Raw genomic sequence first — 15,738 nt, forward strand, 5'->3', positions numbered from 1 at the left:
CCAACATAAACTTATATATCCACATATGCACCACTCTTGGTGCTCTGTCTATGAACCTAATAGCAGTACACTTTCAACTGCTGCCTTCAAATTTTAGTGAATTATGTGGAGTCCTCCATTAATCTGCATCAACTGTGGACATGCATTAACATTTACTTCAGATCACTGTTTTTCTATTATATTTTTGCGGCGAGGAGATGAACTTTACTTTGCGTGAACAGCCAGGACAAAGGAGGTGGTTTCGTTGGGGTTGCAGGTGTATGGCACAATGAGGTACGTTCCTGGGCCCAGCATGTAGGACTCCATCACCTCCCGTGAGTTGGTGCATACCTGAGCCTGCTTCACAGGGTTGCTAGAGGTAAAGAAGGAGGCTGGAAACAACTTCTGATCTTTCATCTGAAGAAGAGCAGGAGCAAAGCGTCAAGTGAAGAATCCAGAAACTGAAGAAGAGGAATCTCAGGCATCTATGTCCATAATCATTTCAGAATAAAAAAGTGTGTCATTCTCAGTCTTGAAACAATGATGTACAAACAAAAAAACATAAATTATAGAATAAATTGTATTTAAAAATGAATTTATATATTATTGGTATTATAAGATCAGCCAGGTGTGAGTGAGCGCACTGACTAGCTACTGGGAGGTAAACTTTACATACCGCTGGTGGCACCTGTAAGAGCAGAGAGGAAAATAATTCAGCATGATGCATCTTATACCAAATCGAGTCATCATTTCTGTGTCACATTTTTAAGAATTCATATTTCTGTATATTATACGCATTTACAGTTTAATGTTGCTGAGCAGAAACAAATGTCTACAAGAAAGAAAGACACTAACAGGAAAGACAGTGAATCCAATATGAAGTTGTGGCTGTGAGTCCCTGTGCTTGCTGACTGGTTTCTGCATGAGAGACACCAGCAGATTCAGTCCCTGTGGCTCCTGCTGGTCTGGACTCATCGCTGGAATCTTTATTCGGTACTGAGGGTTCCTCCAGAAGCTCTCTAGAATGGGTTACATCTATACTTAACATTCACAGTTTATGCAGAAACATAGATTTAGTGTAGTGTACTGCAGACTGCTGTGTAGACATTTTCTGAGTACTGTGTAAAATTTTTAGATCTCATTTTAAAACTATTTCAAATGATTTATTCTTGGCCAAAGAGTTACAGATTATTATATAAATAAAATAAAGTATTGTTTTAGACTGTATCAGATTATAACAGTTATAACAAAGACGAATATATCCTTACACCTACCATCCTAATCCGGTAATATAATTTATGAAGTAACTGTGAAGTACTGTGACATTACATACTGAATGAAGCAAAGTGACCCAAAGAAGACCTCTCAATATTAGATTTTCCTAAAAGAAGGAAAAGTTTCTCAAGAAAACTCTAATTTGTGGAACTGAATTTTGGATTTCCCTGTCTAGTTAACAGAGAACTTATGCGCATCTGGACACTTTTAAGGTCAGGCTTAAGACCAATCTGTTTAGATTAGTGTTAAATAAACCTGTGATTTTAAAGGCAGGTTTAAAACCAATCTGTTTAGATTAGTGTTTAATAAACCTGTGATTTTAAAGACAGGTTTAAGATGTCACGGCATTGCCCCTCCTCCTAGACTCCTACACATGTTCTTTGTGTTTTAGTTTTGTTTTGTGGCATGTTAATACATGTCTGTGTTGGTTAAATGACACGTACATGTTCCCACCCTCTGTGTGAGTGTAAACACCTGCATAACTCATGGAACCACCGGCCGTGTTTGCATCCCAACAGCCTTCGTACAGTGCTGAGGTCCAGGTGCTCGGGGACGAGCCATCGAGGAATGCAGCAGTGAAACAGCAGATGTCCAAGGTAGCAAAGCTTGCGCAGAAATCCTCCATCGCCATCCTGATGAAGGAAAAGCACAACATGGCAGCAAACTGTGTTTGGAGCTTCCTCACATCTCCAGGGTTTGAAACTGTACTTGGAGTTCAGGCTCTGTGAGATTTCCTAAAATCTCAAGGGTTTGAAAGTGAAGGAGTTTGCACCTACCAGAATTCTCCATCATTTTTACTGTGGAACAACTTGGTGTAAGTCGCTGCATCGACTGTGTTCCACAGTGGAGACCTGGAGAATGGGTTCATTAAAAGAATGCCAGAGATCTGAGATACTAAACTGTTAAGTAAAGGGCAATCATGCTGGTCAGGATAAATGTCCATTAAAGCCTATCAAAAAACCTTTAAAGTTTCCTTTCAAAATTCAGACACTAAAAATGTCAATAGCTTTTGGATTCTCAGGTTTCATTTATTTTTTTGTGCTATAAAGCACAAACCCGACCTCACTCACTCTAATGGCCTGAGCTACGGATCTTTTAATGTTGTTGAATGATTGTCTTAATTTGCCAACAGTGATGTCCGAATGAAGTGTTAGCATTGTTAACAGTGATGTCCGAATACAGTATTAGCATTGTTAACAGTGATTTATGAATAAAATGTTAGCATTGCTAAGGCAAGAACAAGCAAATAAAGAGGACCCAGTGCGAAGAGAAGTGTGTGTGTGTGTGTGTGTGTGTGTGTGTGTGTGTGTGTGTGTGTGTGTGTGTGTGATGGGAAGTGTGTGTGTGTGTGTGTGTGTGTGTGTGTGTGTGTGTGTGTGTGTGTGTGTGTGTGTGTGTGTGTGATGGGAAGAGTGTGTGTGTGCGTGTGATGGGAAGAGTGTGTGTGTGTGTGTGTGTGTGTGTGTGATGGGAAGAGTGTGTGTGTGTGTGTGTGTGTGTGATGGGAAGAGTGTGTGTGTGTGTGTGTGTGTGTGTGATGGGAAGAGTGTGTGTGTGTGTGTGTGTGTGTGTGTGTGTGTGTGTGTGTGTGTGTGTGTGTGTGTGTGTGTGTGTGTGTGTGATGGGAAGAGTGTGTTGTTTCAGTATATTCTAGATTTCCAATATTGCACAATGCAGATGATGTACACACATGGGCATTCTATTACTTAACACTCAGGCTTATGAAATCCTGTTAAATATGCATGGAAAATTAAGATGGGTAACTGAATTCCCAAACGGATGTCAGCGGAGTGTCTATAACACTGTAGGAGGGAAGTCTTACATGTCACTCCAGTCTCCGTTCCATTCTGTGTGTCCCCAGGGGTTAAGTAGCCTCACCAATTTAACTGATTCATTTTGACTCATCACCTATTAAACAGATGCAGTTGTAAGTAATTTACAGTAACTACATTTACTTGTCTGCATATTTTAGCTATAACAAACACATTTCCCCATATGGCATTAATCAGTCATCTTAGAAACCAACCATCCATTAATTCAAATGTATCAGTCAATCAATCAATTACTCAGATAGTTGTTTTCTTAGAGGAAAAAAGCAGCTCACCTTGGTGACTCCTGTCACAGTGTAGGCGTGGCCCTCCACTATGCCGTTGGACAGCTCTTTGTTGGCAGGAGTGGCCTAGTTATACGTGAAACAAGAGTGCCATAACGCCTGAACAAATATGTACTACAAGAGTAATCTAAACACCTGAACAAATATGAACCACAATACAGTTACGTGCAGAGTCTCTTTTGATGACAGATATACCTTCTTGAGAAAGTTGAGGGGAAATATGAGCTGTTTTTTTTTTTTTTTTTTAAAGGAGCAGAATGTAGCATCTAATTTTACTCCTTCATGTTTTAATTTCTCCCAGACTACAGCCGGACCACAATACGCAATACAGCCCAGATTACTATCCAGATTACTGCTTTGAATACAGCCTGGAACTCAGCCCAGACTACAGCCCAGAATACAGCCTGGGCTAATGTACGGACTTCTGCTGTACTGCCACTCCGACTACAGCCAGGCCACAGCCTGATTTACTGCCCCAATTACATCTGGACTACAGCTCGCCCAGAATACAGACCGGACTACAGCCCGGGCTACTGCTGGACTACTGCCTGGGCCACAGGCAGGACTACAGCTGGTCTACAGTTAGACCACAGCCTGATCTACTGCCCCAACTACTGTAATACTGCCCAGACTACTGCTCGGACTACAGTCCGGACTTTACAGGACACTGGAGAAAAGCAGTGAATACGGATCAAACTCGTCTTTTTCGTTTTACCAGTAATATGAATGTGGAGATGTGATATTGTCAGTATGTTCATAAAGCAGATTAATTAGCTATGACAGAACTGGCAAACAAAGAAAGAAAGAAACCAAAGAAAGAGAAGCGTGGATGAACTGTCCCGGCCAAGGGCGCGTGGATGAACTGTCCCGGACAAGGGCGTGTGCTTACCCCTTGTGGAGTGCCACAGCCCATGACAGAACTGTACTGGGCTGCTCGATGTATCATGCTCCAGAGATCAGGGTGATCCTCTTGCAGTCTCAGTGTAATGTGCGCGCCACCGGTGAAATCGGTCAGCGCCTCAGACACGTAGCCGCCTCTCATATCTGCGTAGGAGCCACACACTCTGGAAAAGACACAGTGAGAAACACACACAAACAAATCACACACACAAACGAAAATACAAAATGAGAAATACATGAGAAACTCACATTATACATTTCATGCCATACAAAACAAACAGAGGCAAAAGCAAACACTAGAGCCATAATAAGATGAAGAAAGATCATCAACCAACAACTTTTAGAAGTAATAGTATTATTTTTTCTGAATGTAATTGTAATATTATTATTAAGAATCTGGACATACTTGGCATATGCCTTCTCCAGCAATGCAGGCCAGAACTCATTCTGTGTTTTGCACTTCACAAAAATAAGTTCTCCATTGATTGTCGGCAGTTTGTCATCTATGACAACATCAATCCACTTCCCAAATCTCCAGAACTGTGAGGAATCATGGGGTATGAGCACAGACTGTTGGCACTGATGATCAACATTATAAACAACTAAATAATTAACCAGATTGGATGCAGAAAACAGAACAATTTAGAGAAACACCATTTCTAGTGCAGATAAATTCCATGCTGGTTTGTGCATACACCAGATATATCCTGGCACACAACATTATGAATTAAGCATTTGTTCAAGTTTATATTCAGCATATTATTATGCTTATACATGTAAATGGATGTAATATGCCCCATTGATGTATACTTACCCTAAAGTGAAATATTCCTGCATAATCCTTTGTGAACGATTGATCTGCAGGAATAACCTGATCCATGATCCCTTTCTGAAATGTAATGGCACCAATCGCAGCCAAAAACCAACAGTCTCCTACAGATCAAAAATATTTACCTTGTCAAAAATGATCTAAACCAGTCATTTCTTATGCCAGTCACATCCTGTATGTGTTAATAATCTCAGAAAATAGAAACCAGTTAATACTCTTAAGCAGTTTTTGCATTTAACTTACCAGAATACCAGAAGCCTGGAGCACAATTTTCATCATATTTTGTCTTAGAACTCCTTGTCAGTATTTATTATTATAAAATATTTTCTATAAAACATTTGTACTTTTTTGGTCTTTTCTTTGATAAAAAGCAGATTTCTGACCCCTCTAAGTAACCATTACAATATTACAGACATACATTTTTACTAAAAAAGTGTGGCAGCGGCTGGTAAATGGAAGCGAGAGGCAGGTCAGCAAAGAGGTACTTTATTCTCCACCGGTTTGTACGTGATGGAAGCACGTAACCTCAAACACAAAATACAGAGGTTCTAGTCTTCCTCTAGGCAAATGATTATACATTTTTCGAATTGACACAGTAGGACCACTGGTTAGACACCAGAGGGTTAAACTTACCAAGTTCTCCCTGGGTGTAATCAAACCTCGATTCTCCATCTAGAACTAGATACGGATTATTTACCATTTTCTGCAAAAAGGAAATAAAAAAGACCCGTTAGATTTTCATAATCATAACAGAAGTATGACTGGAGGCTTTCTACTGCAAAGTGAAGAATTACAGGTCAATGATAAAGATGCCATAGCAAAAACATTTAGAACAGTACAGAACTGAACTACAGAACGGCTACTGAGGTACCGTTGGTCTCATCCACACTACTCTGGCCATCTCCTCGGCAGACAGAATCCCCGGGCCGATGGAGCTCTCCATAGGAAGGAATGTATTGTCCAGAAATCTGGCTCTGTGCTGGATAAAGTCCCGGTGTAGCTCATGGTAGTTCTGCCCCAAGAATTTCACAGGACTGGAGCGAGCATCTACAACGTCCACCTCGTTGTGCATAGCTGAATGTATGAAATTCTGTCTGAAAAAGTAAAACAAAACAAAGCGAAAATATCACTGAGGAACCCCAAAGATGCTACTCTAACAAACAATTAAGCAATTTTTTTTTTAAAACGATTTAATAATATTGCAGAATCATAGTACAGAGGATTAATTTGGGCCTCTTTAATACCTGTTCCTTGTTCATGGATTTGAATGTGCTGCGACATACCAGCACTGCTGGATACCTGTATGGCTCTCAGGATCTTATTTGCACATTTGTTATTTCAACCGTAGACTTTAACCATTTACTTTTACATTTACATATACAGCATCAGGCAGATGCCCTTGTCCAGTATGACTTACAGAATTTGTTTGTAGTCTCTATCAGATACAATTCCTCCTGTGACTATAGAGAGGTCAGTGTTCAGAACACTGTCAGTGTAAATCCTAACCAGCCTCTGGCTGTCATCTTAGAGAAACCTTAGTGTTCTGTAAAATCGCTCAATATTTTCAGAGTTATCTGTCAGATAACTTTAAAATGTTTACCGAAAAAGATATAGGATCAGGAAGTAACACCTAGAAAATACACAGGGCTTTGTGCAGTATTTCTAAAGGTGTTACCTCCTGTAAAACAAATACACAGGATTTACAAAGTTTATAAAGAATAAAGATACTGAGGGTTTTCCAGGAAGATTAAAAAATAACTATGAATATTTCATGTTTGCCTGTTCAACCACTGTGCCATGTCATCATTTCTATCACTAAGTGTTTTATAAAGACCAGAATAATCCCCTGAACTGTGCTTTCATGTTTTCTATCATCAGTCTCACTCTCTGCTTAGATCATTTATTTGATAAAAAGGTTTTCCTTCCCTTTCATATTCCTAAGGACTGTATGAGGTCACAGGCATTGAGAAAGACAGTTTTCTAAAGTCTGGCCTGAACCTTATGTGGTTTTACTACACAGACATGAAACACAATATCAGATGTTATTCAGATGGTCCCTACTGTCTGATTCTGAGCCTCCTCTATGAATCAATCCATAACTGAGCAATTATGGATTAAAACTAATTCACTATTATCTGCTATACAATCAGGACTAAAAAGAAAAAGAATTGTTGTCAGAATCCCAACGATCCCCTCAGGGATTGATAAATCTATCTGGATATCCAGACAGTATTCCAATCCCAAATCCTTGTCCAGCTAATCAAGGGTCTTGTGATAAAACCTGTTATTTGGATCAAATGTGTTTAGAGCAAATCTTGAGAACAGTTTTTTATATGAAACACATTTGGCGTTGCTTCCACATTTCCTTTTAACAATATTCAGAAAGACATCTTTTGATATTCATTTTAAAATTATCCACCAACCATACATTTCTAATGTGGCATCATCATAAAATAGCTTTCTTCATAAACGCTACACTGAATCAACCTCATGATCATGGCTTTTGTGAGACAAAACCCTGGTGATAATGTGTGTGAATGCACTGGAAGGTTCTTACCTTAGAGAGAGTGAACCTGGCAGTCTGAATAGAAGTGCTCTGCTGAAACTTCTGACAGTAAGTGAGGAAGACACACTCTTCTAGGAATTGAAGTAAACCTGAAATTCCATGCAAGATCAGTGAAAGAATAGGATTATCCCTGTTTGCTGTGGTACTGGTGGGGCAGGTTTAGCTGGGCTGTTTGATGTAATCCAGACACTTTGAACTCTTCAGTACCTCTTCAACAAAATACATTTTAGACAAACAGAAGTGTCTGGAGGACAGACTTGACATTTGGCAGCTGTGGTACTGCCCATGCACTGTAGGTGTCATGCTTCTTTAGCCACATGTACAGTGAGGAGCATGCGAGGCTGGGTTGGGTTTGGGGGAATGGGCGTGGCCAAGGGACCTGTAACAGGTTATGCAGCATTCCACAGCTGTGGTGCACGGTGCTAATACACAACACATAAGCCCTTACCGATACTCACATACTCTGCTCCATTAGTATTTAAAAGGCACCTTGTGCAGCTCATCAGTAATTTTGTGATAACATCATGAGTGTGACATCAGATAATTCCAGATATGACCCTGTGACTTCCCTATGCTCCACACTACCATGGAAAATACTGCTATATGCAGTATTTAGTATACAATAATATGCAATATTTAATTTCCAATAATATAATATGTATGTCATCTTACAAGCACAGTGTGAAAGCCATGAACAGCCTTTCTAATGTCCAGCAAAAAATAGCAAAAGATTAACCAGGACATATATTAATAAACATCCAATCACAGATAACAAATACACAGGACTTGAATATAATACACTTCCATGTGAGTTTTCATTAATTTTATTAGTCTGGCCCTGGAGGCAGAGGGAGCTGTATGTGTATCTAGTCTACAGCAAAGCCCACTGAACAACAGGTAAGCAAAACGGGAAACCCCATAGTGTCGTTTAGGAAGGGCTGAACATACAAACATGAGTCATAATGAGGGTAAGTACCAGGGGCAATCTGTCAATTGCTGAGGAGCCTTTAAGAGATAGTTTTATGCTCATGTATGTTGTGGGACATATCTCACGAGAGAGAGCTTGAGATCATTCAGTTGAGAAGAGCAGAGGGAATCTGTTGGAAAACCGATACTCTTCTGTCAGCCTTCTCAATATTCTTAGTTTGGTAATGCTGTACAGTGATTTTTACTGTTTCCTTTATGTACAAATGGAGCGATAGTAGCCATGAGACCTGGCTTGGTTCGATCAGTATAGAGTCCTGAATAAGCCCTTCAGAGTGTCCACACCAGTGTCTGTGTCACCCCATGTTACCATGGTTACCTTGAATCACCTGTTCTTCACTCCAGGTAAGAAATGTTACAGCAGCCAATCAATCTTTAATGTTGTTTAAGTAAAGAAACATCATAATTCATTTAGACTTTCAGGGGGGTTTTTTATTACAAAAACAAATTGCTCAAAACTGTATTTTATCAAATCAGAAATTAAAAAAAAAGATCCATAACAAAACTTCTGCCTTGTGGCATCTACCTGGTTTGCTGTGACTTACAGTTGCTGTCAGAGAGAATTTGACTTTAATATGCAGATAGTCACATCACACCCACTTCTGTTTTGACTGACAGAGTGAGTCAGTTCATCCATGAGCTGTGGACAGGAAATGAGCCTCTGATTATTAGAAACGACCAAATGGCAAAGAGTCATCAAGGAAAAACACAAAAGGGAAATTCCACTATATGCATAAGGTTATTAATCCATAATGATGCCACTGGATTGACTAACAGCTAGGATAGTCTAACCACCTCAGTCTGCTCATAATTACACACAAGGACCCGAAGGGAAGATTTAGTGCTTTGAACCAACTAGATAAATGACAACATACAAACATACAAAGAACGGCTTCACATTGTCGGGTTTAGGGTTAGCACATACCTGCAGTAGGCTGGAGGGCCTGTGTTTTTTGATAAAGATGTGAGAATACATTAGTGATTTCTATAATTTAAAAAAAAAAACAACATAACAGTATAATGTAAATTACCACATTTATTTCATAAAGAAGCTCTGTGGAATACTTATTTCTGATTGGTCACTCAGAGGCTCGTTATGTCTGAATAACTGTGGGTGTGATGCACTGCTGATGGACTACTTTTACTTGTGTTAAGCTTCTGATCTGGTTTGTAAATAATATATAATAGTCATAATTTTCCAATTGTGATCAATTATAATAAATATTAACATAATTTTGTGGTAGTGTCGGGCTGGACGTAAGGCTACGTTATCCCTTAACATATGCCTACATGTTTCCAAGCTACTAAAATAAACTATATACCTGCAAATATATGGTTATTAATATCCTTAAATAATCTCTGAATATAGCAGAGGTTCATTAGCCTGCCATGCTAATTTTTTTTTTTTTTAAACAGCTCTGCCTACAAGCTGGGCTACTTCTGAGCATGTGCCATACAGGCTAATGTGCAGCCTGCATGTCAAAATTGTCTCACATAGGCCTAACACATTCAGAAACCTTCTTCACATGCATCTCTCTCTCTCTCTCTCTCTCTCTCTATATATATATATATATATATATAAATAAATAAAAATATATATAAAAATATATATAATAACCTATAGGGCTACACTGAGCCGTGTATGACACCAAGTGTGTGGATGTGCAAAACGTGTACCATTCTGTAACATTTTAACAGATACACTTAAAGCAAGAGCCAGTCACTGGGGTAACTAGTACACTAATATAAGAAGTTTGTTAAATAATAATCAATAAGTTGAATTTATATGGTGCTTTTCACAGGCTCGAGGTCGCTTTATCATAACAATAAAGATGGAAAGAGACAAAAAACTAACAACTGTGAATAAATGCTATGAGAAATGTTGAGAAAAGATGCATGTTTAAAGTTATTTGAAAAAGGAAAGTGAAGAACAGACAGAGAGATTGAATACAGTCTTTGTTAAATATTTGTTTTCAGTCTCTGGATGTTGAGGAGTCTGATGGCATGGGGGAAGAAACTGTTGCAAAGTCTGGCTGTAAGGGCCCAAATGCTTCAGTAGCTCTTCCCAGACAGCAGGATATACATCTGTGTAAAATTATTTTAGTTACTGTTAAAAGAATTCTACTCACATGGAACTCTGAAAACTCGGCAGTACATTTGACACTACGCCAAAGCTTCATACACCGAATTCAGCGCGTTTTTACATGGAGCCAGTGAATGACAACTAGTATCACAGGTTGTCACGGTGCCCCGGGCTCCCTACAAAAGGTACACGTGTACTCTCTCACATACGCACACCATACCTGCCAATCACCCACTTATCAGTTACTGTACACCGCTGTTCATTGTTTGCTCCCTTTTGTTCTCGCTGTTTAAGCCCACAGGTACATGTCAGTGATGCTGCACACAGCCAGGCATCCTGCGCCTGGAGCTGTTGGCCATACCTACTCTCAAGCGCTCAAGTCGAGTTCTTATGGAGAATAAAGTTTTTCTCCACTTTCACTTACCTTGTTCACACACATCGTAGGAAATAGAGACACAACCTATTTCTGTAACGGCCCGAGTGCCCCAGGAAGCATAGACACAGACGTTTATTAACATACAACGCAAGCACTCACGCATAACAAACAGTGAACAGGACGATCAATGACCAACCCTGTTGCACACACCAACAGGAGATTAAATACACACAGACACACACAACGTTAAACCAGGTGCAGGTGTGTGCTATCAAGGAGGCTCGTGGTTACAAACAAGGCAACGTGACTGCCACTGCACGCGGCGGGCCGCGTCACGTGACCAATGGCAATTTCTCAAAACCACAGACGCGTTTTGCAAATGCTCACTCACTGCAAACAGTAAAACAGCAACTTCAAAAGAAAGGACACTATGCTAAAAATAAATAGCTAAAATAATTATCGCCAAAATGCGTTATAACGTCTACAAACCACGTTTTCCACACTGCAATGTAACGTGGAGCGATTACGAGGCGGACGCATATGATGAAAAGAGTGAGATTTATTAATGGCAAATCCAGAATCGTGGTTATAATAACGCAACCAAAAAAAGAAAGCATGTGGAAAAGAAACCAAGAAGTAAGCAAAGACACTGGACAGGGTTATCATGGAGAAAGGACGCTGGGGGGCCAACCGTGACCTTTCACATTGTTCTCACACTGTATAAGCTGTTGTTGCATACTTTGTTACATTTACTGAGTAGAGACAATCAATAAAGTGTAATTTGTTGAACTGCAAAAGAGAAAAATAACTGATTACTTTAAAGAATAATAAACGTGGTGCTGATAAGTAACAATGTTGCATTACATAAAACAATAAAGTGGACCATAAGATATACATACACTTACTGTACATGTTTTTATTTTTGAAGCTTCAGATTACAGAGATCACAAATCAGATTGAACAAATTACCCACCCTCTCGTTCTTAAACCATGACACTGCAAATAAAATACATATATAAATGCTTTTTTATACTTTCTGACACACTGCAGTTGTCCATATATGTAAATAAAATGTAAATAAAAACTAAATCGCTACTGAATATTAAACATTAGGATACAATTGATACATTGTTTTTTACAATGTCCAAAACCAGCAAAATCAGCATTTAAACGCACATTAAACTACGTACTAATTACACATGGTTCCAGTATACTACTAACTGCCTGTCCACACATAACTGACATATTACTGCTACATTTCTAACATTTAACAACTAAGCACAACTCAGATATGTTGAGTGCATCAATACCAGTCCAGTACTAACACCGGTATCAGTTCCCAGTGTTCATTCCCTGTGAGAAACAACCAAAACATCTGACACTCTCCTGTCTGACTGAAAGTTGATTGTTGAAATATCGAAATTTAACGTCTCTATACCCAGCTATATCCCAGCATTCAGAGCTTCTGCATGTTCAGCCATTAGAGTCTAGTCCTCTGAGCTCACGGTCAGGGTGTTACACTGCTTATGTGTGGGATTTGGGTTTATGGCTCTGGCTGTAGATCTGAGATGTGTCCATCAGCTGCTTCAGCTGCCAAAGACCTGTAGAACACACAGAGAGGATGATGTCACCAACAGAGTTTATGGAACAGGTTAGTACATAATCAGCTGCAGTAGATTAAACATTTAAAATTAAAGTATGTGTAATGACAAGATATGCTCACTGGATGGCAGCAGTATGTCTACTGAAGTTCACATAAGTGTACTGAACATCCTCTTCCTCTGAAGGGTCGAGGTGTCTTGCAGTGGAGGATGGAAACACTGCCTGTGTGGGGTTGTGTATGAATGTAATGCTGGCATATTGAACATCATCCTGGTCAACCAAGGATTCTGTCTGTGTGGGGTCAGAGGTCATGGCCAGGGCAGAGATGTTGCCATACACAGCAGTGTAGTCATGCTGAGAGAGAAAGAGAGAGAGAGAGAGACGGAAATATGGGAGACAGAATTGGTCATAAGATTTCACATTTTCTGTGTGTGATGATTTAAACACTGCCAATGCCTGTACAGCTCAGTAGAACCTCAGACCCAGTAAGAAAACAGTTTGAGTCATTTTGAAGACTCATTCTCATTATAACTCACGTTCCTGCTGTTCTGCTCACACCTGTTCCTGAGAGCTGCAGCTCGACTCCTGTAAACGAGATAGAAGCATCACCAGCTTTACATTCACTTCTGCACTGTCTAGTTCTTATACAGCTGTTATACACATCTGTTATACAGCAGTGAGAGAAAGAGCAGTAATGTGTGTGTGTGTGTGTGTGTGTGTGTTTCTGTGTTTGTGTGTAGTGAGACGTAGTGTGTGTGCGGGCGCATGCAGATTAATGGGTGCGTGAAGCTGGCAACATTATTTGCAATAGACAGATACCTGAAGCCTGCATTTTCTGTCATAAAATCCCTTGTACACATATGCTGACTGGATTTTGAATGAAAAAGTATATTTTTATTATGAAATGTTTTTGTTATATCATATATATATATATATATATATATATATATATATATATATATATATATATATATATATATATATATATATATATATATATATATATATATATATATACATATACATTTATATATATATATATATATATATATATATATATATATATATATATATATTTTTTTTTTTTTTTTTTTTTTTTTTTTTTGATGGTTTTGTTTGTTTGTTTTTGTTTTTTGTTTTTTGTCTTTTTTAGATAAAAACGGCTTTCTGACTCCCCTAAATGACCCATAATAATATTGGCATCTGGCCATGGTTATGCTGGAAAAAAAAAGATAAAGAATGTTGGGGTTGTTTTCAGACATCATTTAACTAAAACATTAATATTATGATGTAGAGCAAATGCCAAAAAACCTTAAAACCCCAGAGGGTTAAATGTGGCTTTCATTTCTCACCTCATCCACAGGAGGGCGGCAACGAGTCCCAGAAACACACCCACAGTGACTCCAGAGGCCGTGTATTTTACAGCTGTGTTATCTGCCACAGGGAGGAGACTTTACACAAGTGTGTGAACAGTCACAGAACTCAGTGAACTCAAATACAGTAAATCCAGAGAGGAGAATGCAAGTAAGAAAAGATTCTTAGCCTGCGTGCTAGGAGTCTCATTAACCACTGTAGTAACTCAGTTCAGCGCACACTGTACCTGATGTAAACGACCATTCTGGTGAGCTGGAAGACCCAAAGCAATTCTTTGCCACACAGTATAATAGTCCATCCGCCCCTGTGTTTAAAGTTAAATTGGTGCCATTTCCTATCAATATGACATCACTTCCTGTCTTCTTGTACCAGGTGTAAGAGCTGATGGGGTTGGAGTCACTGTAGCACAGCAGTGTGACCGAGTCCCCAGACGCACGGTCAGTAACAGACGGGACTCGGGGAGAGTCTGAGCAGGAGAGAAACTCAACATGTCAGTTAACATTTTACACTCAGAACACAAGAGGATCAAAGGTTATCATTATTATTAGTCATTGTAGGTTCAGCAGCGGGAGCAGTGGTAGTAGTTGTAATATTAAACTATTGGTAGTGGGTGTTGATATTTATAAGTGGATTGTTTGTATTTGTATTTGTAAACCGTCCACTCACACACAGCAGGAGAGGGAAGGTTCTCATGGCCTTCAACAGCACATCTATATCTATCTGCACCACTGTCTGCAGGTACAGGGCATGAGACAGATGTGCAGCGAGACTCTCGTTGTCCATTCTTGTACCAGACGTAAGTGGGGTTGTTGGACAGAGTGCAGGTGGAGCTACACTTCAGGTTCTTTCCACCATGTGTGTCTGACACCGTAACCTTTAGGTCTGTGGGTGATTTTATTAAATAGGTTTTTGTATTATTTTAATTTCTAAAACATTTTGATAGTTAAGTAAAATATTTTATGCTATGCATCATTACCGGTGACAGACAGAGTGACTCCAGGTTCACCAGTGTATTTACCCAGAGGATCGTCAGTGTGGAATCTGAACTTGTATGTGTGAGCATCACTCTCTCTCAGGTTAGTGATAGTTATACTACAGTTATTCTGGGAGTTCTGGCTATATTTCACTCTTCCATGATACCCCACTTCCACGCTCACATCAACAGGCTCCATACTAGCTTGCCAATTAATGAACCAGAGTGATCTTCTCACTGTGAGTACTGCAGGGTATTTATAAGAGCAGGACAGCTCAACAGAAGATCCGTTCAGAGCACACACATGTTCAGAAGTGTAACTCACACCAAAGCTCTCTTCACCCAGCACACCTAGAACACAGAGAGAGTCTCAATCAGATAGAAGAAATTTAAATGAGGATGGCTGCACTGAAACATTTATGGCCAAAATGAAAATGATCATTTTGGAGTCCAATAGGTGAAGAAACAGAATACTCTCCTGATGTTGGACACCTTCGCTGTGAATCCTCTGGTGAAAATGAAGATTCTGTTAGCCACACTCCCCACCTCGACTTTGCCCACATGATGGGACATTCTACTGTTGATGTTTTGCTTCCGTCCACGCATCAACATGTGTTGTTTTTTCGCTTTCCTCTTTCCACTTCACCTCTTGTACCTTCCCTCTATCACCTGCCCATTGTTTTA

At 39.5% G+C, this 15,738-nt stretch overlaps 2 protein-coding genes across 2 annotated transcripts; both read right to left on the reverse strand.

Annotated features, from left to right (window-relative positions):
• Window positions 1-204: 204 nt before the first annotated feature.
• On the reverse strand, window positions 205-7,928 carry LOC113573019 (calpain-14-like). The gene is made up of 13 exons (XM_035531122.2): window positions 7,654-7,928; window positions 5,968-6,190; window positions 5,730-5,799; window positions 5,082-5,200; window positions 4,674-4,807; window positions 4,257-4,431; window positions 3,359-3,433; window positions 3,077-3,162; window positions 2,031-2,105; window positions 1,729-1,886; window positions 835-998; window positions 656-667; window positions 205-396 (listed from the first exon to the last, which is right to left on the reverse strand). The coding sequence occupies exons 2-13, from the start codon at window positions 6,166-6,168 to the stop codon at window positions 205-207; spliced, it is 1,461 nt and encodes a 486-aa protein (XP_035387015.1). The 5' UTR covers window positions 6,169-6,190; window positions 7,654-7,928.
• A 4,239-nt stretch (window positions 7,929-12,167) lies between these two features.
• Window positions 12,168-14,864, reverse strand: LOC145651157 (uncharacterized). Its single transcript, XM_081696389.1, has 6 exons — window positions 14,750-14,864; window positions 14,434-14,547; window positions 14,060-14,141; window positions 13,244-13,292; window positions 12,829-13,061; window positions 12,168-12,706 (listed from the first exon to the last, which is right to left on the reverse strand). Exons 1-6 carry the CDS (start codon window positions 14,862-14,864, stop codon window positions 12,649-12,651), a joined length of 651 nt encoding a protein of 216 aa, XP_081552515.1. The 3' UTR covers window positions 12,168-12,648.
• Window positions 14,865-15,738: the final 874 nt, after the last annotated feature.

This window comes from Electrophorus electricus, chromosome 14 (genome assembly GCF_041902795.1).
Source record: "Electrophorus electricus isolate QZ-2024a chromosome 14, ASM4190279v1, whole genome shotgun sequence".
Taxonomy (NCBI): domain Eukaryota; kingdom Metazoa; phylum Chordata; class Actinopteri; order Gymnotiformes; family Gymnotidae; genus Electrophorus; species Electrophorus electricus.